The 27,768-nt window shown below is 29.0% G+C and overlaps 1 protein-coding gene and 1 long non-coding RNA gene across 2 annotated transcripts; both read right to left on the bottom strand.

The window, feature by feature from the left end:
* Positions 1 to 1,242: 1,242 nt before the first annotated feature.
* Positions 1,243 to 8,180, bottom strand: mRpL54 (mitochondrial ribosomal protein L54). Its single transcript, XM_043042331.3, has 2 exons — positions 7,930 to 8,180; positions 1,243 to 1,757 (listed from the first exon to the last, which is right to left on the bottom strand). The coding sequence occupies exons 1-2, from the start codon at positions 8,027 to 8,029 to the stop codon at positions 1,315 to 1,317; spliced, it is 543 nt and encodes a 180-aa protein (XP_042898265.1). The 5' UTR covers positions 8,030 to 8,180; the 3' UTR covers positions 1,243 to 1,314.
* A 6,502-nt stretch (positions 8,181 to 14,682) lies between these two features.
* On the bottom strand, positions 14,683 to 23,007 carry LOC139424987 (uncharacterized). Its single transcript, XR_011636137.2, has 2 exons — positions 22,705 to 23,007; positions 14,683 to 15,018 (listed from the first exon to the last, which is right to left on the bottom strand). It is a non-coding gene; the product is annotated as an uncharacterized LOC139424987 (long non-coding RNA).
* Between the last annotated feature and the right edge of the window lie 4,761 nt (positions 23,008 to 27,768).

Here is a 27,768-nt window from a genome sequence, read left to right on the forward strand (position 1 = left end):
GGCCACAAAAACTACAAAATACAAAGTCATAAGCCAATATTAACACAATACTGTAATTATAAATATGCGAGGAATACTTAGATTGCTTCTGTGCAGATAATTAAAAAAATTAATGTGAATAAATTTAAGCTATTACATTAGATTATAAAAAGCAAATTACGGTGCATTTATATAGGCATTGGCACACAACAAAAAAGATACTTAAGTTTACATTTGTATCAGATTAATATGATAACTGTTGCTAGAATTTTGAAATTATTTTTTATTCATTTTATCTACTAGAGTAATTTTCTTTTTCTTCTCTTTTAATTTATTAACAAATTTACAAGTAATTACATGTTACTGCAAACTCTAAACCCTTTGCATAAATTGTCACATTCTTTTACTTTGAGAAAAACTGTAAACTAGATCAGTAACTATCCGTCACTCGCTTTCTTTTACATATTTATTAATATTTTAGACAATTCAATGGCAAAGTTAAAAGGCTTTGAGCACAACTTTTGGCGACGGGTGGATCCTTAAGCTATTTTGTTTATATTTTAGCCAAGAAAGAAATTCAACAGGTACAATTAGAAAATGTTCCTATGTGAGAAAGAAAATTTCAGTTCTACTATGGTTTATGAATGTTACCCCATGCAATTTCAGAAAAAACATTCCCTGACTTTTCCAGGTATATTAGGTAAATTTCAATGAAAATCCATACCATATTTTATCCATACAATGCAATATTTCATCAAAAAACTTTGATTTTTTTTCTATCTGTAATGTCTAATATTAGATTTTGTGAGGAAAAACATATAATAGAATGAGAATGGAAACATGGAAAAGTTTCAATAAAAAGTGGAATTTTATAAAGTAATTGTAACAAATGTTACAATTATTTAACTTTATCTCAAGAACTAATTACTGTTGCTGACAATTTTAAGACTGGTTATTCTTCAGAATATAGGGAATTGTCCAGATTTTTTGTAAAAAATTGCAATTTTCACTGCATTTTAGAAATAAAATTCCCTGGCAATTCCAGGTTTTCCCTGACCCGTTGGAAAGCTGTTCTTTTTGATGTTATGGCGGATAGTTACAGTTAGACTATAAATTATCTCTGCTAAGTCACAAAATAAAAAGAGCATGCTTTGTCTATTTAACAGAATCTAGACACAAATAATCTGTATGAATGCAAATTTCTCTCTAATTTTTGACTTACAGCTAATAAAAAATAACTTTGAGTGAATTGTGATAATAACAAAAGTTTAATCAACAATTTTTATTCGTAACTAACTAGTACAAAATCTTAAGTAAACAAATTAAATAAACATTCTATTCCATTTTGATAATTCTCCAGCCATCCTTGTCCCATTTAGGAGGTTTATCATAACCAGCAGAATATTTATGAGCGAGTGCTCTGAATCGCAGTTTTCTTAATTTATATATTTTGTCCTCTTCATTAACAAAAAGTTTTTTCTTTATCTTTGCACGCTTGAGGCGCAGACCTCGTATACGTTGTAGGAAGAAGAGACGTTCCCAATACTCTTTGGTGTTTGGATCCATTTCTTCAAGCGGAGGAGGTGGGCCAGGCCTTAAAGTCCACAACCATTCTGGGTATTCGGAATCTTCTAATAACTTGGGATCTTCCCCTTCCTTGTTAATATTGCATCCACAGCAATAGTTAACTAGCTTTTGAGGATCTGTTTCAACTGGAAGAGGTTTCTTCTTGTCAAATGCGCCACCTAATACTTTACCACTTTTACCAGTCAGTGAACCTAAAAAAGAAATGTACACTATTAAAATTATTTCACAAGTAGATAAGATATTTCAACCACCAAATAAGTATGGTTAAATCATAGTTTCCCAAATTTATAATTCATTTCCTTTACGAGACAAAATATTTTCAACACTCTGGGAGAAAAATGTTTTGTTTTCTTTTTTAAATTTTCGTTTTTCTATTTTTGAAGCATACACTTACAATCATGTGGATAATTTATTAAACATTCTTATTAAGTAATACCAAATAAGTATGGGTAAATCATAATTTTCTAACTTTTTAATTCACCATTTTCTTTACAAGACAAAATATTTTCAACATTCTGGGAGAAAAAAAACTTTTTTTTTTCCTTCTTTCCTTTTCTTTTTTTTTTAAAAAAAAATCTTTTTTCTATTTTTAAAAATTTTTTCATCAAATATACACTTACAATCATGTGGATAATTTATTAAATATTCTTAAGCAATCCAAATTTTCGCAATTTCCATAAAAGTAATACTTAAAAAGCGTTAACATACAAAACTTCTATATCTCACCAGACAATTCAAAATAAACAATTAAATACTATTATTTATAAACATATTGTATATAGTTCAGCAAAAAATTCTAATAATAAACTCCTTTTAAACTATTATAATAAGTAAAATAACATAAATACAGTCGAACCCCGCTATAGTGAACCTGGGATATAGTGAACACTCGGATGTAGTGAACTTTTTTAGCGGTCCCGTCCGTATTCCTATTTAAATAATGTTATTTTTAACGCTTATAGTGAACAGCTTAGAACTTGGAAACTCGGTTATAGTGGACTCAAATTTCATTTCTTTAAATATCTTTTTCAGTCCTCCATCTTTAAACTTGTAGGTGTTGGGACTGAAAATGAATGCATTCCCATAAAATGTGTCATATTATTTTCCTTTATGCTTATCACTTTTAACTATACTGTAATAAATGTCAAACAGATCATTTATCTTATACTCCCCCCTCCCTGACAAGCCTTGCTTTATCTCTTTTCCCCAAGCTTGCTCTACAACTAGTTAACTTGGACACCTGCTGAATTTTTGGAATTTTCTTATCTGTTCAAACCATATTCTTTACAAATCACCCCTTGACAATCAAAAAGGGGAACAATTTAACTCATTCTACAGCTGCTCTCTTCATATTCTTACATTATCTATTTGAGACAAGATTTTTATTTCAAAAGCAGTAAAAATGGCAAATTCTCTAAAGAGAAAAGCGCTTTCGATAGACGACAAAGTTAAAATTGTAAAGAGTATTGATGATGGAACCAATCAATCGACATGTGAGCCAGGCCATGTGAGCCACGTAGTGAGCCAGGTTTGCAATACTGTGTAATGAATTTTCCTTGTCAAAATCTACAGTTTCAAACATTTAGAAAAATCGAAGTGCAATTCTTGCGGCATACGACAAAAACATGGTTTCATCGAAAAAACTGCGTGGAGCTGAAAGAGAAAACGTAGAAGATGCTTTGTTAAGATGGTTCGAAATCTTGTTCAAAATGTAAAAATCTTGCATTCTTTGCACATTGTAGATAAGAAAATTGATGAACTCAATTTATAATCAAATTGTGTTCAATCAAAAATCACAAATTTTTTTCATAAAAAGTGAAAATAAAACTAATATTTAGCGACGTAATTACTTTTTCCATCAATTTTTGCTTTATTATCTGTTAATTAGTTAATAATTTTTTAAATAACTTATGCAAAATTGCAAAGCCAATTTTCAATCATTCAACTGTCTTATGCAAAAAATATTCTTCAAAAAATTTGGATATAGTGAACCATCGGTTATAGTGGACACATTACTGAGTCCGCAGACGGTTCACTATAGCGGGGTTCGACTGTATTATTAAACTATAGCAACATTATAAAAGATAAAAAAAGGAAGTTTTCAACAATGTTAATTTTTTGTTGTAATTTTAGACCAAGTTTTCACAACCAATTGTTTTTAAAAATTTTTAGCTCATGATTTTAAAACTTGTTTAGTTAGTTTTAAGATCATTTTTGATATTTCCTAACGATATTTGTTTAGTATTTGTACCATCTCCAAGCTGCACCAAGTGACACTGCCTAGGTGTTGTACTTGCAATAACTTTAAAATATATATATGTATATACGGGTAACACTTTAGGCCGTTTCATCGACTAGGTCATTTAATCGACAGGGTCATTTTATCAACAGGTCATTTCAGTGACAGGGTCCTTTTGTAGACAAGGTAATTTCATAATCAAAGTCTCACATAACTTTGAAACTATTTTTATGACTTGTTTTATGTTATGTCATATGTACTTCATCGTAAATTAGTATATTTGTGTAGAAATTTTTTAAACCTACCCTGAATCAAAATTTTTATAGTATGTAATAATTGCCATTACTATAAATTTTTTTTTTTTTTTGAAAATTGACTATTTTTTTGGTTTTCAAAAATGAAACCTTTTTCACATTTGGTGTTCTAGTTGTATTTTACACACTTTAAGTAGTATTTTGCACATTTATTTTAAGACTAAATTTTAATGTGCTATATTGTAAATTAGAGTTGCAAAAGCAATTGCATTAACTAGTGTGAATGATTTTTGATAAATGTAGTGAATGAAGGGAGAAAATAGCAAATAATTATTTTATTAGACAGTATATAATGAATCAGTGAATATTGAAACCCCTTCGTCGATATATCATTTCATTGACAAGGTAATTTTGTAAACAGGCCATTTGGGCGGCAAAAATTCTCTGTCGATAAAAAGAAAATTATACTTATATGATGTTCCAATACAATAAATAATTCGCAGTAACACAGTTAAAAATCTTATAAAAAAAAGCAACAAACTTCTACAATGATAACAATAGTAGTGATTACAAAAGATTTAATCAGAAAACACAAATCTGGAAAAAAAAACAAAACACAATGTATCTGCAAAATTGGAAAATCACCATCAGTGCACGGCGTTAGTCTATATTATCTAACTATGGGCATGGAATTTTCTTAAATAGACTTTGTCTTTAAGAAAATCTTTAGGTGAAACTGTCAAAACCTCTCGAAGCGACCGGCGAACCTCTGAACCAAATGAGGAAAAGATCAAATACGGAAACACGAAAAAAATATCAAAACAAATAAGTAAATTAAAATTTATTCAAAATATTTGTGCAAGGCTCTTATTTAGAGAGTTTTCGATGGTCGTTGAAAAAGATCGATGATGACAACCTCATATTGTTGTCAGAGTGCACTAAAGAAGATTCTATTAATGATTTATTTTTAAAGTTAAAAGTTAAATTAGAAAAAACGAAGCATCTCAAACAAACCTCTTCTCATCTCTTAAAGCTAACAAATTTCTATGAAAAAACTCAAACAAAAAACATAATTGTGTATTTAATTAAAATAGTTCTATAATTTGCAAGTGGTAAATTTGTTTTTAAGCATTATTATAACGGTAGGGATAATTTTTACTGACGCTAAATTTTTTCCATCTTACCTGTTTTCCTGATGCCAACACATCTGAACTAAAAAAAATTACACTTACAAAAATTAAAATCGTTTAAAGTCAATGGAAGTAATTCCTAGGAATGACCAACCTCCATTATACTGTAGTACAGAAAGCAGGGTTGGCAAGTTTTTGACACATGGCGGTTTTTACCGGTTTATACCATGGTTTTTACCGTCATGTCAAAAACTGTCAAAAACCTATAGTTTTGAAAAAATTGTATTTTAATTTGAGTTTAATTGCGTATGATTTAAGATTAATTCATTTTTGGGCAATAAAATTAGAAAAAAAGTGGTTAAAAGATATTTAAGAACAGATTTTTGCATTTTCCCAACATGATTATATCAAATCATACTATTTGACGTAAAATATTAGGATACTAAACAAAATTTTCAGCATTTCCAAGCATCATTTTGTTTGGCATTATACATTACTGAAGAATGTCAAGTCATTCCTGACTTAGAGTTTGTTAGTAGTTACAAGTTTTGAAAGTTTTGTTTAGCTTATTTCTAATATTTAAGAAATGCCAAATTTTAAATTCTTCTTTTTAGTTCTTGAATTTATTAATAGTTCTAAGCTTTTTTGTTTGTTTGTTTGTTTCTAACAATTAAAAAGTGCAAAATTTTGAATCCTTTGCAAATCAAGCTTTAATGATAAAAGTTAAGTATCACTATTTTCAATAAGTATATTATAATATTTCTGTATGAATGTATATACTTCTATAAGAATACATGTATATAGCTGCAAAATCAATAGCAATTGTTTGCAACATTCATTTATAAAGGCAATTAAGTGAAAATAATATATTGTCCGCTATATGCCATAAATGAAAGAAAACAGTAGGTTTTTGACAGTTTTTACCGGTAAAAACACGGTTTTTACCACTGTCATGTCAAAAACCAGTTTTTGACGGCAAAAACCCAACTCTGACAGAGAGTAGTTGCGGCCGAGGTTTCACTGTAAAACATTTTTCTAATATAATAATAATGAAATCATATCATATAACCTTCATAAATTAAATTATAGCAGGATTTTAGTTTCGTTTGTGAAAAAGATATTATAAAAAAGTTATTTTTTTAATTAATCCAAGAAATATTGTTTTGAACTAAGTGTTATAATTTAAGAACACTTAAATTGAATATGTCTACAAAAGAATCTTTTGCTTTGGTATAGTTAGACAAATTTCCTACTGTTCGATGTAATGTCACACCATTTGAATATTATTACATTTATTGTAATTATTAATAATAATTAATAACTATCATATTTTGACTTTTTCTTATCTTAAATAAAAATTTAATTGAATATATATAGGTTATTCATTTAACACTAGCCTTCTTGAATGTATTTTTTAAAAATTGCAGAAAAACATTATTTTACTATGGAGGAAGACATTTAAAAGGGGAGATTTCTGTATCCTGATCTGTGGCAGAATACTTGGCAACTTCCTGGTAGCAGTCAGCGAGAAACTTAAAAAAAAAAACATCACAGAAAGAGACTAATCCAAAAGGTATAACTTGCAGCCACCCCTGGGCAAATATTTAAAAGTTTTTTCTTTTTTAATTTGCAAGTTTAAAATCTATTTGGCACCTTGGCGATTGTAGATGGTGCGAGGGAATTAAAAATCCTATCTAACTCGTTGGGAAATTTTTGCCCTCCCAAAAAAGTAATAATTGCGCCGTGGTGCCTCGGGAGATAGAGCGCTCGCATCTCAATGAGGTGATCCGGGTTAGATCCCAGTGATAATTCCGCACGCGGCTCGCACCGATCACAGTGCTGACATAAAATATCCTCAGTGGTAGACGGAATCATAGGTTAGAGTCGTCAGGCTTAGGTCAGGTTTTCCTCTCTATGTAACTCAAATGTGGGTTCATTGCTTCAAAAAGTCCTCCATGAAGGTAAATTTCTCCCCATACTTGATCCAGGAGTTCCCTTGTGTTTTGGATTGGGTTCAAAATTACAAGGTTATGGAGTTGATCATTAGTTGGTAGCCGTAAACCCTAAATTGGGTCGGTTGTTCAACGACGGTTAAAATAATATTTATTAGGTGGTAGTCTATGAGATTAAATGTTAGGTTTAGGTAGTCTGTAAGGAACTGTATTGTTGACTGCTAGCAAGCCCACATCAACTTGGATTTAGAATTATTTGCACTTCTTTAGTATACGAAAAATTATGAGTTGAGTTTATAATGAGGGTTCTGCAGGTTGATCAACAGAATTTCGCTACTGTGAATAAAGGTATAAAATTATATGTTTTGTTACCTTTCATAACTGCACATAAAATTATCAAACTTAAATGAAAAATAAATGAAATTTACGATCCAATTTCTATACTTAACAACAAAAAATTTGAGCTGTTCGAAAAATGATTTTGTCTAATCTAGCCAGCAAATCTATTATGTCTACGTTGTGTCAAGCGGACTGAGCCAATAAAATTAACAAATAAATTTTATGTCAGTTCAATAACTAACTTTTGAGAAATAGTACTAACAAATCACAACATATATATACTTGAAAACGTAGCTCATTGCAAATTTTTGTCCTGTAAATCGAAATTGTAAAGCTACCGCAATTTTACAAGACTTCAGTTTGGAATATTTCTTATTTAACACACTGAGAAAAAAATAGTTATAACATGCACAATTGGAATTAATTATACAATAAATTTTATAACCCACCTAAGATTGTTTTTGCAAAGAATCTATTGCTATTCTTTACACATTGAATCAAAGACGGAACTAAGAAATTAGTTGTCAATAAATTGGAGAACATCGCCATTATTCAATTCTTACAAAAGCATTTTTTACGTCTTTTCAAAACCTTACAGATATTTTTAATAGCTTATATATTGCTCATTTAAATTTAATTTCAATATTCACTTGCACAAATTTTTAAATCACAGAGATTTTGCGAAAAATAAATAAATAACAATTTTACCACGAGTTTAGTTGTTTTGTTTCTGAGAGGAAGGAAGAATGGATTGATTTTGCACAGTGAGCTGACTTTGAAAGTGGTATGTTACGTTAACAATATTTAGCAGAGAAAAGTATACTAGGTTAAACTTTCAGAATATATTTCGGAGAATGTGCTGCTTAGTTAAAAATTATGTTTTAAAAATACTAATATAGTAAATTAAAATAGTAAATATTTATTTGAACGCTTCACTTTCCTATTCTTAAAAAAATTTGTATATATAATGGTATTTTGAGAAAATAAGATTTATATTTTTTGTTCAGAAAATAAATAAATCTATATGAAGTAACTTGTCCTGTCTCAGGTATGGGGTACAATGGGGTGTTAAGAAAAATTAGTTAAATAGAGCATGTAAAACTAGTGAAAATCAAAAAACTATATATGTGTAGTTTTAAGCTTCAAAGGGTCTGAACCTTAAATGTTATCGTTAAACGTTCATTAGTTTTTGAATTATTTTATAAAGTTTTTATTTTCCTTGCCCCACTTAATTCAGTTTGGTGAAACTATTGGCAATGGAAACGGTCTACAGAAGGCGGGGAGAAGAACTCTCTGCGTATGGCAGCACAACTATGTTTTCAACACTAGCGTGTGGAGAGTCATAAAAGAAGGAAGTACGTTAGTTTTTGCCTTGATATTCAAGCAGATTAAAAACTTTTGATTCGGGAAACTGCATGGAACTGAGAACTACATTGAACATAGTTCTAAAAGAAAACGAAAGAAAGATTTGAAGGCTAGAAAAAAATATTTTTGACGATTAAATACGAAAAATATTAAATAAGGGGAAAAAAATAGTAGTATCTACAATGTGGGAGAAAGAAAAAAAAAATTCGGGCATCCTGAATAGCTTTGAATTTTCATGATCAGATCTTCACGTTGTAGGTTTCTATCTTGATGGTTCAAAAGGATGACCTCAAATATGCTAATTAGTTAGTGCAGACGATATTTTAAGTTACGATGTCAGACACAAAAACGTACTTTCTCTGAATAAACATACATTTTCTCCCCGAATGTGGATTTCTGACCCTTAAAATATAGGGTAGCCAAACTTGGAAATATGGTTACCATACTTTGGTCAGGAGAGCTATCCAAAATTTGAACCCTTTATTATTAATTTTAATTTTTGCATATTTAGCTATATTTGGAGAACTTTTTAAGCGAATTGAAAAAATTTTGTAAACAGTTATAAAAGACTTGATCGAAGCTGTAAAATCAAAGCCTAAAAATTTTATTATATTTATAATAAGTTGGGCAAATTTGATTTTAGTGTGAAATCCTCAATCATCATATTAATGATGTAAAAACAACGTTAAAAACACAAATAAATTTACATAAAAAAGTTCATGTGTTCAAATTCTAAAAGCTTCCTTTAAATCTATTCAAATTTTCTCTTCAAAGGAGATTAAAAAGGAAACAATCATTGCTTTTTGGTCAGAAATCAGCTCAAAAAATGCCTGTTGCCTACAAAATTTGAGATATTTTTCTATTAACTATTAAAACACAAACCTCAATGGGCAATCACACTACTTTATTTCATTCCTTTTTATAGCAACGGTGTAAAATTAGGTACCGCTCTCTTGAATTGTCTCGATGGCAATCTTAAATTACACTTTGCAGCGATGACATAGCTTGGCTATTTTTTTTTTTTGGCTTCTGCCCCCCTCCCACACACACAAATTTATGATCCAATCTCTCCGAAATTTTGTCTACCCCTCTAATTTGAGGGTCAGGAATACAAATGTACATAAAAAATATATGTTTAATCAGAGAAAGTACATTTTTGTGTCTGATTTTGTAATTTAATTAATAGCTAGTAGTACTAACTAATTAGCGTATTTGAATTCACCTCCAGGGACCATAAAGATTGACACTTAGTACGCAAAAATCCAATCATTAGAACGAAAGTTATTCAGGGGGATATCTTTTTTATTTTGCGCACTGTTCATTCCTGTACAACTCAGAAAAGGAAGAGAGGGTTGGGGACCAAGGCACCAAGAGATGGAACTGTCTTCTTCCCAGATTGCGTATTCGAACGTTGCGATGGCAAATTAGCAAGGTAATAGTGTGTGTGTTTTTCACAGCTACATAAGATATGTTTTAAATTGCGCAGCGCGTCTCATTTTGTTTAAATTTTGAATTAGTTTTAAAATATTTAAATGGTTTACTAGCGGTTACTAAACTAACTAAAATGCTAACGGTTTTTCGGGTGTTTATATGCAGTGGAAAAACTAATCACAGTAAAAGTATAATATTTTGCAGTCGAGTTCTTTTAAAACTGAAAGATATAGAAACGTTTGACTATTTTTAAAAAAAGAAAAAAATTTTCTTTTTGAATTAGTCTAATAAAATGTTTTTGTTTAATGCTTGCGCCCTTAAACAAGCACTCTAATAAAGGTCTGATTTCAAGAATTTAGTCCCACCTATCTTTGACGACTTTCCTCTGCAGGCTTATTTACCTATTTCTTCGTAGTCTTCAAAGCATGCTTTGTCAACGGGTAAATTTTGCATTCCGTTAAACAAGTAACATTAAAAATCGTCTTTACCATTGGTAAAATTTCTGCTGCAGACTTCAGCTAAGTTCAGAGCAAAAATTTGAGGGCAAGCGTTGCACAGTGACTTGAGAGGAGACGAAAATTAGTTTCGTCTCCTGTCTTCGTCTTCGTCTGACTGTCGCAGAACTCACAGAATGGTTGGAAAATTTCCTCAGTGACCACGCATACAAGCTGACTGCCCTGCCACATTCCAACCGGTTCGAACACGCTGTGACGTGCATTCGCTTGGCAGTAAAATCAGTGACATTGCTTTTCAGACAAATTCTGTAAATGCAAAGTATAATGCATAAGAGGGTTATACTATAAGCAACGTGCTTGAATTTTGTCAAGATCGACTGAATATTCATAACAAGTCTTATAAACATGGGGAAAGCAAAAGATTTGCTCTAAAACCAGAGTGATTGTCTCACGTCAACAAGGCTTATGCATCATAAATTTAAATATCAGTTTAAATTATTTATATCTTTAAATTGCACTAACATTTATGTAAAGGTCAAAAATAATTATGCGGAATAAAATAACCAAAAAAAAGTTTTATATGTGTTATATTTAAAAAAATTTCAGTGAAGAATTAACTAATTGAAAATAATTTTAGTCATTCGTTAATTGCCTGGAAATATTCTGGATGAGCAAGTTTTTATGCTTGTGTGTGTCAAAATTTAAAGAATCTCGTAGTAAAATGCCTTAAATAAACGTGGGCAAAAACGTCTAGTTTAATAATATGAAAATCAACTCATACTCAAATTTAGAAGGGTGTTTATATGAAAAGTGTTATTAAGTACACAGGGTGTCCCGTAAATGTTGCGACAAACTTCTAGGGGAAGAAGGGCACATCATAAGGAGTAAGAATTACCTTATTACCAAGGAAACCATGACCGGAAATGTTATCGTGTGCCGCCGCTAAGGGCGCTTTCTTATAAAATTATTTTTTTTTCCTAAATTTTTTTTAAATTAAGAAAAGTACGAAAAATATGGATAAAAATAAAACTTGATAAAATATAGATAAAAGTAAAACTTTTTTATTCAAGAACTTACAGAGGTTAAGGGTTTTGATTACTGAAAAGAAAACGCTAAAGATTGCGAAGGAGTGTTCGACTCAAAATTTATAAAACGAGGTAAAACGTAAATTTTGTTTTATGAAAAATTATATCTTTTGTATGAATTTCTTCCGAAAATTGACAAAGTTAATAATAGTAAAAAAAGAAGAAAGAAAAAAAACAAGGGAACTGCTGCAACTTTCTCGTGTAAGCATACAAGACGGTTTTGAAATTTGTTTAGTTTGGTTGACTGGGGAGGGGGGAGGTGGTCGACAATAACCAAAAGCATACTTACGTCATACTTGAATGGCCCTGGTTATCAATTTTAATATTAACTTAAATTCTAATTAATATTCGCCTTTTGTAGTTTTAAAGTTATTACTGGTTAAAACTTAATGAAAAGCAATACTTTCGCCTTTAGAAATTATTTGCCTTAATTTTTCCCCCCATAATCAGTCATTATAAAAAAATTAATTAATTTCTGAAGTGGTCTACATAGACCGCCAGGGGTCTATTTAACATAAGCGGGGGTCGATCTGAGCTAGGGGGTCGAATGGGGGTCGATCCGAACCGGAAGGGTCAATTGGTCGATGGATTATCAGTATTTTTCAGATATGTGACAATTAGAAATAAAAGAAGAAAACTTGGAAATATATACAGGTAATCTTCAAAAATTGAGCGACGATTTTAAACTGCGTTTTGTTGATTTGGAAAACATTGACATCCCTGATTGGATTATTGTGCCATTTTCTGTTCAAATTGAAAACGTGGACATCAACCTGCAAGATGAGCTTGCTGAATTATTATGGGGATTTGAAGCAAAGACGCTTTTTAAAAATTTAACAATAAGCAAATTTTGGACAAATATAAATATAATGCAAAAATATGTAAAACTTTACGAAATAGCTCAGCCATTTATGATAGCATTTCCAAGTTCCTATATGGTTGAAGCCGGTTTCAGTCACGTAAATTCAATCTTAACTAAGAACAGAAATAAATTAAATGTGGAGTTTAGAGGGGATTTAAGATTAAAATTGACCAATTTTGAACCCAATATAACGAACCTTGCAAAAAAAAAAAAAAAAAAAAAAAAAAAAAAAAAAAAAGACACCAGGCATTGATTAAGAAGCAATAAATCCGTAGTTACTTTACTTATTATTTCTACTTACTTATAATTACTTATTATTTCATAAATATTAAGGTATTTATATTTCAACATTAATATATTTTTCATAAAATTATTGTTACACTATGTACTATTACTTTAATAAATGTTCAAAATCATAAAATAAATGTACAAACACAGTATCTAATAGAGTTTTATTTTAATTAGCAGAAAATTACTTTTATGGGGGTCGATGGAGATTTCGAAAAATTATGTAGGGGTCGATGATCAAAAAAGTTGATTTTGTAAAAATGATTCTGTATATTTTACGTATGAAGCAAATTTACCATTTAAATTTAGGTTCTCCTTTATTTACGTAAATTTTACTTATTTTGAATGACTTTTTTTTGTTGCTATAATTCGACGTTTCTGTTGTTCGGAAACTTTGCGAATTCTTAGCAAAATTTAAAGGTGAAACTTGAAATTGATGGTTCCCTGCTATCTGGGTAATTCTTGTTATTTTTTTTTTCCAATTTGTAAAATTGTGTTCTATATTTTGAGCGTAAACTTCTCAAAATAGGAACGAAAAATTAACTTAAGTTACTTTAATGCACATCTCTACGATCATGCCCGACAGCGTTTCCCAAACTTATGACTTTTGTGTACCCTTTCTAAATTTTTCGTAACGCTGTTTACCACTAAGAAAAAATGAATGTATTTTTTGCAATAAAAATGCTGCACAAAAATTGAAAATCGCAACTGGCAGTTATTGTTAACTATTTATTAACTGTTAACTCTGCAAAGAATAGCCAATAGAAAAATACGTATTCGTAAATTTTCATAGCTAGCTTTATTTTTAAATAAAATTTTTTGAAATTTTCTTTTGTTGCAAGATATTTCGCATAAGAACGCTACCCCCTCTAAACTATTCCCGTACCCCTGGGAGTACGCGTGCCACACCTTGGGAAACACTGATGTACGAGGTCAATTTTACTGCTGTTCTCCCACAATGTTATCTATTATCCTCTCGCTATCTGTAACAACGAAACGATGGGGGATTGCAACAATATGACAAGTTTCGTTGAAGTTACTTATTCTCCCTTCCTTTCGAGAAAAATTTTTGGGTAGTACCTTATAAATATTATTTAACTTCAATAAATATTGTATTCAATGTCTGATGTTTCATAAATTTGTTTAATTTTAGATTCTTTTGTTTATATTTTTTTAAAGCTAATTCCAGATTTTTTCTTTTCTTCATTTTTTTCTTCTATATGTTAATAGTTAAAAAAACTGTGCTTATGTGAATGTTTTAGATATCGGTAATGAGTGTAAAACATTAGAACTACAGAAGAGTATATAAGTATACAGAAGTATACTACAGTTTCTTACAAATTTTTTTTTTAATGGACGAAGAAGTTAGCACAATTTTGCTTAGCTAATCAAATTTCATAAAGAAACAAAAATTATAATTCTTGAGAAGTTCAAAAATTTACTGTGCAGCAATTTATTTATAATTATTTTTAACATCGCTTTAAATCACGTTTAACTTAAAGGGAATACTTTGAATAATTTCCATTATGACTTAATAAACGATTACTTTTGGCTAAATTCCCAGGTTACTTATATCAATCAGATCAAGGCATCCGCACTATTTGATCCGGCCTGTTCTTGTCTTCTTTAAGTCATACTTGTCTCCTAAATCTTATTTTTGTTATATGAAATTCATTCCTATTTTGAACATGCTTAATGACAATTCAAAGACTCAGATTTCGCTTACAATTGTTTTATTGATTTCCATAATAAAAAATGGTATATACAAATGGCAACAATACTGATAAAAGGCCTTTCTGAAAACCCGAAGATCTATCTCATTTCATTTATTTAATTTCTGGTGTTGGATTTGTTTTTCTTCTGAGATCCACACACGCAGCGGCAGTGTGAGCTGCCATCGTCTGTACATTTCCATCGGCAGCCAGGCTCTCGAATGCAACTGGTTCGATACTCTCTAATTTCTCTAGGTTCTGCCTCTCTTACTCTCGATACTAGAGATGAAAAAAAAGTGGATGGGGGAGCTGGTTGCTGGTCCTCTTGATCACTGCATACCTGAAAATTAATAATTATTGTAATAATAATAATGATGATGATGATAAGGATAATAATGATGATGTGATGATAATAATAATAATAATAAATTAACAAGAAGAAAGCCTGAAATGCGTCTGGTAGAAGTAGTGCAGGAAGGTTATGTAAAATTATGTATAAGCGTAATTTGAAGAGCCGTAACAAATAATCATTTTTCAAACACTGCCATAATAGATTTTTTTTTTTTTGAAAAGCTATCATAGCAGAAAAATGAATCAGAGTATGAGGGGAAACCAATAATATCTAAATATGAATGTGGATTAAAAAAAAAATATGATCAGCTTCCAGGAGGTGACTTTAATTTTTGCTTCACCTTACAAAAGTAGCAATATATTTCCAAACGTGCTTTTGACAGTTTCTGGTATCAATTGAGTTGTCATTCAATACATTTTAAATTAATTTAAAAATTTCAAATTTGGTGATCTGATTTTCGTCATCAAAATGACAATTGGTACCAGAAGGGATTTTTCTCTTGTATGTTATATTGTAATTATTTTTACTTGCAGAGTGACTTTTTTTCTTATTTATCTTTAAAATTAATTAAGAAGCTAGTTATCAGATGATGCTACTAACTAAGAAAAGCTATAAAACAATTTTTCTCTAAAAAATACCACTTTCGAATATAATATCATACGCTGTAAGAAATATCAGATCTAAATAACGGCAGTATCGGCACCGTTGAGTGCCAGTTCTTTACATCGTAAAATCCATTTTTTACGGAACCAATTTACGGAATCCATTGTTACGGAATTAAAAATCTGATAAACCATAATTTTTGCAGTAATAACTACCGCAAAGATATTAAATTTTTGTAAATATTAAATAAATATTTTTGCAAAATTTACGGTATAATATTTTACGGATAATGCGCCTAAAGTACCGGTACTTTATACCGTAATTTGATCCGGACAGTTAGAGCATAAAACTAACAGACATCCATAAAAATATTTTAATTACAATTGCTTGATTCATAGCCAAAATATTGTTTTACTGTTCTTCCAGTTAACAGCAACATCTAAACTTCCAATTCGAAACTTAATGAGAATGAATTACCCAGTTTATTTATTAAATTGTTTACTTTAATCTGACCCCATTTTTCAAGTCTTCAGCTATTATTTTGTACAGCCGGTGTATAATCATTTGCTTATATTAATTCGATTTCATAATACAAGAAGTTAAAATAAAGTAAAAAGAGCAATATGGGTCGTAAACTAATATTCAAGTGAGGAAAAAACAACAAAAATTATCAAAATTTATGAAATTTCTGTCGAGGAAGGTGGGATTAAGAACACAAAAACTAATTAGATCACCACTTGAAACTTTAAATTGTTTTAACTAGTCGCACTTCACTTCCTTCGAACATCAAACAGGTTTTGTTATTTTCAATTTGGTCTCTCTCTTTAATGATTCGTCATATTTTGATAGAATTTTTTCTCTTGCTTGTACACTAATTGGCAACTCCCTAATGTAGCAGCATTAAAGGGCAGTAGAAAGGGAATACTCTTTAGTTTTATTTAATTGCTTAAAAAGTGTTTTAAATTTGTCCAATGTTTTCAATCAATGTATATTCTTTTTAGTAAATGGCCTTCTCGATACCGAAAAAAAGAGGTTGGGTGTATTTTCCACTATCTATCATTTTCCTATTTAATTGGATGAGGAGACTTCAACTGAAAGAAAATCGTTAGCCTGACGTAAAAATTGGAAGAAAAAAAAACTGGAAGCAAGGTACCGATTATGTAATTATTTTAAATGAAATTTTGTAAACATTTTAGCTAATTTAGTTTACCAATGTTCAAAAAAAAAAAAAAAAAAAAAGTTCGCAATTTCCAAATCTCTTAAGTTTATTCTATTCTTATAGACTGTATGATTGCGAGATATTTTATTCACAATTGTTACCATTGTTGTAGGAAGTTGTAGTAGATTTCGATGAAAGTAAAGATATAAAATTTTTGTTACATTAAGTTAGAAAATGTTCACCTTTTAAGGTTAAACAGCTCAGTAAATAGAAAGGCAACGAAATACCGACAGGAATATTTTACGCCAATAAATGTTATAAATTCATGCTGCTAAAAAATAATAAATTTTTATTAATCAACCAAAACTAAGTAACATTATGCAATTCATTGCTTTTTAGATGATGACGAATGCATTTTATTTTACATTAGCTGCATCTTCAATTTTTTTAAATGGTAGTTACACATTTTTTCTTTGAAAATATGTCAAATTAAAGAAAAACAGCAACTTATTCTAAAAGAAGTAATTTGTGATCTAGGCAGAAAGTAGGAAGCGATTGTAGATATGCACGTTTTTTTTTCTTCTGTATGTATGAGTAGTTTTTCAAGAAATTTAAAACTTAATATACCTCAAAAACTTCTGAACACAAATTAAACAATTAAGCACATGCATGCATTTATCGAAAGTAAGTATATTGATATTTACTTAATATCAAGAAATTTAATAAATAACCTAATAAAAAGATATCAACGTGTCTCAAAGGATGGTATTTTATTCCAAAGTAAGAGAGAAACCATTGTATTTCTGGGAAAAAGAAACAAAGTCCCCTTTATATGAAATAATTCTTTTTTAAATAAATAAATAAAATAATAATAATTTACATCAATAAAGTAGGAATTTTCGTTATTAAGCTGTTTGCTGAAGCATATTAAGGCTGAAAGCGTATGAAGCATATTAAGGTAGTTCGTCTTCAGTAGTTTAAGTTTTGTAACTATTAAAATAGAAATCAATTACGGAAATTTAAAGCACAAAGCTGCAGAACTGACGGCAACAACATTTCCTAAAAGACTAACCATTCATCTCAAAAACAAATTGATAAACAAATAATTCTTAATAACAACTATCTCCAATTCATAGAACTGAATAGTTTATTATTTATTATACCTGTTTACAGGTCTTTGTTATAGAAAACCACAAAATATTTTCAACCAAAGTAATTAATCGTATATTTGTTTCAGTAAAGTTAAATTGCGCATTTATTAATTTGAATTGTTGGAAAACATTTTCTAATTAGAAAGAAATGCCGAGGCAAAAGAGATTTCTTCTTTCGAAATTAAGCTCTTAATAAGATTGTTGTGGCTGCTAGTAAACAGTAAACAGCTCTCATTTCTCTGAGGGAAGTTGTAGGAGGTATTTAAATTATTTTTTATCTTATTTCTGGATATTGTGTCAGGAAATGATTAATTATAGTCTCTCGGAAAATGTTTGGTACTCCTAGATTTAATGGAGTTTCTATTGATCGATAAATCCCGGAGAAAAATCCTATTATATAAAGGATAAAAAATAAAACTTTCTGAAATAATGGAAGTTAAATTAAGTTGTTTTTCTTTGTAGTGATTATAAAAAGTGCATTTAAAAGGAATTGGTTGTTAAAGTAATTATAAATCGAATTAAGCAATGTGCTTTTAATGTTTTATATAATAAAAATATGTTGTGGGCTGCACAATATATTGTACATAACTACTTTTTAAAAAATGCAATCACATTTCATAGTTTTTATAAAGTTTTATATTAGAGTTAAATATTTTATCATAGTTTTTATAATGTTTATTACTTAAAATGTACTAACTAATGCAAAAAAGTTTATTAATATAATATATGCAATAAAAAGTTATATGGTAATAGTATATGTTATTATATCATAGTTTTTATTAGTTTTATAGTAAATTTCTGTTATTAAATATAATAAGAATAATTTATTTATATTGATAAACTATTGTTACAAATTTTATTTTTGGCTTAAATACTAAGTTAAGAAATTACAAAGCCACAGGGATAGATAAACTCAAACATAGGCCCTATGCCCACCAAATTGCACAGTTAGTAAGCGTTTACAATTTTTTTTACTAAAGGTACATAGTAATTTATTAAATTTGAACATTTTTATTTGTTTAAAGTTAAGAGAACCTCATGACGTTGAGAAATGCATAGGGTGTTCCCGAATGATCATCTTTAATAGATCCCAGATAATCATCTTTAATCCCAAATGATCATTTTTAATAGAATTCATGGCAAAAATCAAGTCAAAAAGTACACATAGGAGGACTCAAATATATTCTCAAGCGAGAAATATCAAGAACCCTACTGAATGTTAGAAAATCACTACCGTGGACGGCGGGACTCAAAACACTAATACCTGTATGATTGCCGAGTGGAAAGAAAGGGGTTGAAAGACGAAAATTAGGAGCACCTTCAAGTTTCATCACGCAATCAAACTGGTTTGATTTAGCGATTCGTAGGAGTTGAATGATGTCTTTGCTTGTTAAAATAATAATTCATTAAGTCTAATCTGCGTGCTTTCTTGAATTCATTTTTGACAAGAATTCTGAAAATATATATTAAATCCGGTTATTATGGAAAACTTTTCTTAATTAAAAAAGTGTTATGGATTTTGTTAGGAATTTAAAATCTTCACTTTGCGAATGATTTTTTAAATCTTATTGTTGTGTAAAAAGTGACAGTTAAAAATTTTAAATATTTGGAGCAAAGTAGACTGAATATTATTATAAAAATTCTGAAAACCAATAATGAGGATGTAAATTATGATAAAATATTTAAAGCAGAGTATAAGAAGCTGTCATTCTGTTTTCAATAAGAATATTATATAATTAAAAAAATTCATCATGTGAAACGGTATTAATTTCATTTACTAATTTATTATCAAATTCAGAATTTTCTCAATAGTTTGGAATTCAACTTTAAGGTTTTGATTTTTTTTTATAACATTTTAGTACGATTTTTGTACTTTAAAATTTTTTTCTTGACAAATGATTGTTTAGTTTTCTATAACGTATACAAACATTACTAACATAAATTTTACATTGGTAATTTTTATCATCTGAAATAATTCTGAAATACTAAATCAAATATCGTTGTAAATTAAGATGTGGTTTTAAGATAGGATCTTCGCGTTTTGTTTAACATTGAACCAGTGTTTTATATTTCCAGCTTCTTTTATCATTAGTATTTCTATTTCAAAAATTACAGCAGAAAATTTAATTAAGTTCGGATATGCTATAAAATATTAAATTGAATAGTGTTTAAATCTTGTAAGATAAGATCAGGTATAAAGATATTATATTCGCGTTTTATTTAACATTGGAATAGTATCGTACATCCATCATCTCATATCCATTGCATTTCTATTTCAAGTAATGTGCAAGTAAATATATATATGCTATAAAATAGTAGTGAAATATTAAATTGGATCTAGAAACATAAAATGTAATTTCAAGATATTATATTCGTGTTTTGAGTAATGTAGAAACGTTGTTGTATTTTCAGCATACATACATGTTGCCGTTGATAAAATTGATACGTGTTGCCATTGATAAAATTTGAAAGAAAAGATTACTAAAAGGGTAATTTATTTCGAATCACGAACTATAAAACTTAAGGACTGTCCGCTCTGACGTCATCACGACGCTTTTCTAAAAGTTTCTTGTGGACATACGGGGGCCCCTGCACCCTCTAATAACACTTTAAAGAAACGGTTATTGGTATGATAGATTTATACAGTTAAGATTCTACGGTTATAGTTTTTTTAAAAAGGTTTTTATGAAGAACGTTGATTATATTTGCTGCACGACAGAATAATATGTACTTCCCTATTGTGATTAGTTCTAAAGTTTAGTTTTTTTGCTTAATTCCAATAAAAATTATTGAATAACAAAAATTGAATGTAAAATATTGATATAATTGCTCGGATTTATCTTAGTGTTTCGAAATTACTCATATTGTGCATTTGGCAAACAGTTATCAGGCAAAAATTTATGTACAAAATTTTTTAATCATTTTAAATCTTTTAGATTTTAGTTCGATAATATGTAAAATGCGTTTCTCATATTTTTATTTACTCTTGTTTATTTAATTCTGTCATATAATTAATTCTTCAAAAAACAGAGAACAAAAAAAAATCTGCATAATTAAGTTTTCTGGAAATTATTCTTCAGTTTAAAAGGAGTGATTAGTAAAAAGTCGTTCAGATAAAGATAAATATGTATTAGATTAGACTTGGAAATAAATTTAAGGACCAGAAAAATGGTTAGAAATTAAAATATTCAAGATAAATCGTAATTTACTTTGCAAAATGAACTTTTATCTCCATTAACATACGACATCCTTAAATCGAGTAACATTACATTAACATCTGAGCATTCCATGAAATTAAAATAAAGCAAATAGCCAAACGATTACAAAGAACTTCATAAATTCAATTAAAAATAATGAAAGAAGACGATAAACTCATCAATCTAAATATTATTTAAGCTTTTTGCCTAAAGGTGAAGCTAAAAACGTTATGGCCAATGTGTATGGCCTTTTTTTTCGCATATTAATAATAAAAAAAAAAAAAATAAAAAATAAAAAAACGCGTCGGCTTTTTATATTCTTTAGCATTAGAGTGGAAACTCTTTATATATTTCTTTGTGGAAGAATGAAACAAAAGTTCCAACTTAAATTCTTTATGTTATTTTTGTTGAAGTTGAAAAAATTATAAAAACTTTTCCACAAAGAAAAATTTAAGTAAATTTTTAAAAAAATAAATTATAATAAATTTAAAAATAATAAATATTCAAATAAATTTTAAAAAAAATGTGTTAAGGTTTAGAGGGAAAACTTATTCCTACAATTACATTTTAATATAATAGTAACTGAGTTCTAATTAATTAAAAAGTAATTAAGCACAATTAGCATTTTCCTTCTAGACATGACGAAAAAATGTTTCCTAGTCAGTCTTGAAAATCTAAAAAGTTTTCATTATTAATGAAATGCTTAAAAAGTGTTTTCAGTCACAATTTTTTTTTCTTTTGTAAAAAAAGGGTACATAAATGGGTGCAAAAAAATAATAATAATATGAGCTAATAATGTGTTTTTAGAATTGTTTTATAAAAGCTGCCGTAGGTACAAAATAACTGCATCATATATTATAAAAGTGCTTGTTTATTTCTTAAGTTACGGAAATATTGTTAATTTTTTCTTAAAATCGCATAGATCAAATAGTGTCTTATACAACTGGGGAGATAATAAGTATCATTTAATAAATCAAATATATAGTATCACATCAACTATGGCATACGTTCTTTCGCTATAAAATTTTTTTTCTATTCAAATTCAAAATAATATTCAATTTAAAACAAATTTATTACATTTCTAAAGTTTAAAAATAACAAAACAAAAAATTTTCAGCGTTAGAAAAAATAGTTAAAGCAATATTCCTTATATTCTATACATTATTTAAATTCATATTACATCGTATAATTTCTTTGATGCATATCACCTTCTAATAAAATTATTCTTTGATTGCAAAAATTTTAATTAGCGCAAGAAAATCTGATTACTGGTATGCAGAAATGAAAAATCTAAATTGTATACAGATTAAATAAATAAAAACTTAAAGTGCAGTAAATTTTTCATCTTCTTTGTTCGAATAATGTAATTTTTGCACCCAGTAGTAATTGTTTATTAAATGAAATTAATAAAGACATACTTATAAACTTCAATAAGCAGTTCAATGTATTCGAGTAAGATAGTAAGCTTATTTAATTTTTCGAAATAAATTTATTTAATTAAATAACCTTAAGCAATTTAATTTCTAAAAATGTATGAAATCTGGAAATATTTCTTTATACTTACTAACAATACGGAATAATAGAGAACAACTAAACACAAAACTCCTTTGATCATTGCCATTTTGCAGACGATTTCAAATGAAGACGTTGATGCCAGACGATTTCAAAAGAAATAATCCTCTTTTGTTGAGAATAATAGGATAATTGCAGCTGTGCTCTAACTTAATACTGGATAGTTTTTCTCGTTTTTATATATTTTTTAAATGATTCTAAGCCTTGACTCCAGGAATATCGTCCGTCTGCCTTGCTTGAAAAAAAAGAGGCCAAGTTTCTGACGTTGAGTGATGCGAACATAAACAAATCATGTATGGCAAGTTGGTTGATCTTATCTTCCATTTAATCCTTTCTTTTTATCATTCTAAATTTCATAGTGCGAACATATGGTCTCGATTTGAAATCTAAGGTCATGTTGAGTTTAGAAAAATAACACAGAGTAATGCTGCAAAAAATGAAGAAGGAAATATTAGTCATCAACTGAATTTCATATCTGAGTGTCTTTTTAGATGAGAATAGATTTTGGTACTTTTTCGGATGATGCGTCGGCCAAACAGAAACAAAATGTAAATAATATTGCGTTTAATTGTTTTGATGACTTTAACTTTTTCGCAATAGTTTGCCAATTTTTAAAATTTAAATACTAGCATCTTTTTAAGTTATAGAAGATTTTCGAGGTATATGTCATGATAATACGCCAATGATTTCAGATAGTAGGGGAGAAGGGGGTACAGTGGGTCAATTTTGAGATATTTAAATATAATTCAAAAAATATTCTTAGAAAAGAATATCAAACTTATGCATTTTGTTTTCTAATCCATTAGCTATCCTAATTAAATTTATTACAATTTAGCAAAATGTTTTTTTACAATAAAAAGACATTTTTCTAAAGTACTACTTGTTGACCCACTGTGCCCCATAAAGGGGTACAGTGGGTCAACAAATGGGGTACACTGGGTCAACTAACGAAAAATACAGTAAAAAATTTTATTTCATTCAATATTGAGTTTTTAAATTTATTTTATTGCCTGACAATATTTAGTATTAAGTTAGACAGTAAAATAGCTCAAAGTTTATAAATGAAAAGTATATTTTCTTGCTCTAAAATACACATACACTACATTGCATAAGAAAATTAAAGAGAAAGGTTGTAATTAGACATTACTTTATTTTAAATGCTATTTAGTTTACAAAACTTTTGGTTGCATTGTTATTTTTAAGACATTAAATCAAAAACTTAATTTACAATAACTAATGAACATTATATGACAGGAAATCTACAGCAAAAGTCTGTTTTGTCATTGTTCTCTTAGTTCCTTGAAATACATTTGGTTTAGGCAACTTTCTCACTATATCTTTACTGTCTGCTGTATAAATGTCTGCCTCATCAAAGATAAAGGCATAACCTGGCTGAAATCTTTTCATGTAGTGAACTTCAAATTCATTTTCTTTCTTGCCTACGACTTCAGCAAGATAGTGTTTAAAACTGTATTTTTTTGCCATGAACTGTTACTAATACGAAATCTCCAATGTCAATATTAAAATCTTCTACTTCTTCAAGTTACAAATCCTCAAAGTCAGATTCGTTTGAAGATTCTTTCCATTCTTCCTCCTCTTCAGTTGAGCTGTATTGTAATTGCTTGTAAATTTTTGTTTGTTTATTTCTCCCTCGCTTCTTATCATTAAGTCTTTTTCCCTTTATTTCTTACTTAAGTGTTAATATTTATACTAATTTAGTGGACTATACTTAAGATAGCTAATGGGTTTTTGCATTTCCACAGACTGGGGTCAACAAAATGAATTTCAATAGTTTATTTTAATAAATGTATCACTTATTTACTTGTTTCACATGGAATACCAAATGCCCCATTGCGAACAATATGTATAAACTCTTTTATTTAATAAACTAGTATACAAATTAAATTAAGGTCATTTAAACATTAAAGTGTAAAAGATTAACAGAAGGACAATGAATATATAAATGGGGGTACAGTGGGTCATCGACCCACTGTACCCCATTTCAAGTGACCCAGTGTGCCCCACATGTACCATTTTAGTATATTTCACCTCAAACTCTTGCTCTTCAAAATATTCATTTAAATAAAATAACATACGAAATGAGATCAGTTAGACTATATAAACATACCACATAACTCATATTTCATTGACAAATTTAAAGTGTAATAACAAAAAGTCTTACTTACTTCAAATTTCCTACAGAGGATCAGAAAATAAAATGACTCTTTCTTCCCACCACAATCAAATTGAGCTGTTTACCTTTTTCCACAGAGTAGAGTTGCTTCGTGCCTACTTTACAAAATTTTTTCATCTGAAAACAATTTACTGAAACAAAAATATCTTCACTGACCCACTGTACCTCCTGACCCACTGTACCCCCTTCTCCCCTACTGGCATAAAGTGACATATCAAGAAATATGTATATCGAGATAATATCGATATCGAAAAAAGATATATTAAGATAACAGCTACATAAAGAAACAGCTATATAAAGAAACAGCTATATCAAGATATCGTGCAAAGATACCTGCTATTATCATGTCATGCCTATCTGTTGTCATCATGGCATCTATATATGTCTAGATCCAAAATATTGTTTTGAGGTATATACAGGGTTATTCATAATTCCCTCCGCCTGTAAACGCCATTTTTCTTTACTACAACTGGCTTCATTGGTTCATGTTGCTGCCATCTACCGGCAACTGCTTAAATTAAAACTTGAATACTTTCGGAATAATTTCATATGTGCTTTGATGCCATATTCGTCTTCGTTTTTTTACTATAGCGCTTCGAAAGCCCGGAGGAAATTATGAATAACCCTGTATATAGTTGTGTTTCGGTGTTTATTTTAAATTAAATTATTTTCTCTAAATGTTTTTCAAGTTTATGACAGAAGAATGTATGAAGATGAATTAGAGCTCAGATATGACGATAAAATAAAGAACCGAAGTAAAATAATGTAAGGTATCAAACAATAGAAATGAAATGAAACGCTTGTGTAAGTCTTTTTAAAAAGAAGAATCATTTGTGCTAGCATTAAGACTGCAATACTGTTCGGCAGCAAATCGAAGTTACAATTTAAAAAATAAAATATTATTTTTAATGATAAAATAATTTGTTTTGTTCTTCGTCTGCGTTAATTTTAAGTATAATGTCTGAGCTTCAGCATTGAGGCTATTCGACTAGTGCTGTATTTGTTGAATTAATATGGTTAGTAAGTTGGTTTTTAGATTCGTAATGCAGAACTTACTCTTATAATTACCTTCTAAATTTGCTTTTTAGATTTTCATGGCTCGAACGGGACCTCCAGCGCGTACCTTTCAGTATAAATCTCAGTATTAAATGTTCTAATAAGTATGTCGATAGTTTGTATTTTGGTTGACTTAAGATTTTAAAATAGGTTTAGTTTTACCATTAAGGTTTAGTGCATTTTCGCTTACGAACAGTTACTAAAAATCGTTAAAAAAATTTTAGCAACTTGCAAAGGAAAAGCAGCAACTTATTGGAGAAACTTGCAAAGAAAAAAAATCTGGTTTAGCCACAGGCATTGTTAGAATTTAAACTGTTGATGTTTTATTTCTTTATTTATTAAAAGATAACATCAATGCTTTCTACCTAGTAGCTCTTTCATCAAAATTGATTTTCACTGTTTGTTTATTGCGCATTCCTTAATAATTACTTATCTTCGATTCAATGCGCCAAGTAAGCACAAATAAAATCGATATAAATGTAATGTGAAGAAGACGCAACCGAATTAGTATTTTCAAAACTATCTAATGAGTAAATCACACGATAAAAATTATCGGCAACGAAACTGGCAAGTCAACTGTAAGCGCAATCGTATCGTAAGTGCGGATTTATCAAAACTATTGCTTGACTGTGCTAAACAGAGACATATTAAAGTATAGATACACCATTCCAGCTAATAGTTTAAAAAAAGAAGAAAAAAAAAAAAAACGATGCACCATTGTTACTTATCTGGGCCTTTTCTCCTTCTCCTCCCACTAATGCCACGACAGTTTTTGCGACATTTCTCCATTCTTATGATCGCAATTAAATAATCGTACTACATAATTTCTTTATTCGGAATATACGTAAATAATATTTGAGCTGAATATTCTTAGATGTATATTTTCAAAAGTGCGCATGTTCAAAAAATACCAAATATAAGTTCCATTTTTTCTAATGAGAGTAAATGATGATAATTTATTTTTTATAAGCATCACTAGATGGCGGCACCAGTTACTATAGTTAATAGTTCCGTAAAGTTTTTAACTCATTGAGATGAAAGATATCAATTAACTATACCATAAAATTTTATTTTTAATGAAGTTGACTTCCTTTCCTCCCTTCTTCCATGAAGAAAGGTAAGAACTATTTTAATGTCTTGTGAATAACATTAAAAGCGAGTTCATTTCATTCTTGAAAGGAATATAAAAAACTATTATTTTTTTAATGTCACTAGATAGCAGCATCATTAAAAGAAGGCGAGATCGTTTTAAATTTTATATACGTTTTTAAAGGTGAAGTGATCACGTGTTGGCAGCTATCAATAGCATCATTTTTGGTGCGATACAGAGTATAGTTAATTTTTCTATTGATAAATTAACTTCTAAAAATGTTTTTTTTTCCTATCTGATAGTGGTTAAAGTCACTAAAAAATTACTTTAAAATTCATAGTCCATTAGTATTGTGCATGGTTACGTAGTGTTAACTAATAAAAGTATTTAATTTTTTTTGTGAATACGCGGGTATTATGTTAGTATTTAGATGAAGACTACCTGCAAGTTTCAATGCTTGCAGTTTTATTTAAATATATTTATAATTAGTTTATGATGGCTCTTTTTGTAATTTACTAGGAAGTATTGATGTTTTGAAAACCTAAGGACCTTCTCTCCTAAAGTTTTTTAAAATTATTTTTATTATTTATTCTAAGTACTTCTAAATGTTTTTCTATTTGTTCTATGCGTTTTCATAAACGTAATCAGTTAATAGAAAATATGCTAATATCAACATCTGGTTTATTAGGTACATTAATTTGCTTTTTGAAATACGA

This window comes from Parasteatoda tepidariorum, chromosome 2 (assembly GCF_982258835.1).
Source record: "Parasteatoda tepidariorum strain Cologne lab strain chromosome 2, Ptep-v5.0, whole genome shotgun sequence".
Classification (NCBI taxonomy): Eukaryota; Metazoa; Arthropoda; class Arachnida; order Araneae; family Theridiidae; genus Parasteatoda; species Parasteatoda tepidariorum.

Coding starts and splice junctions, on each gene's coding strand:
- mRpL54 (XM_043042331.3), bottom strand. CDS start 8,029: ATGGCGATGTTCTCCAATTTATTGACAACTAATTTCTTAGTTCCGTCT. Junction 1,758..7,929: donor CTTTGCAAAAACAATCTTAG/GTGGGTTATAAA, acceptor TTTCTTTTTTAG/GTTCACTGACTGGTAAAAGT.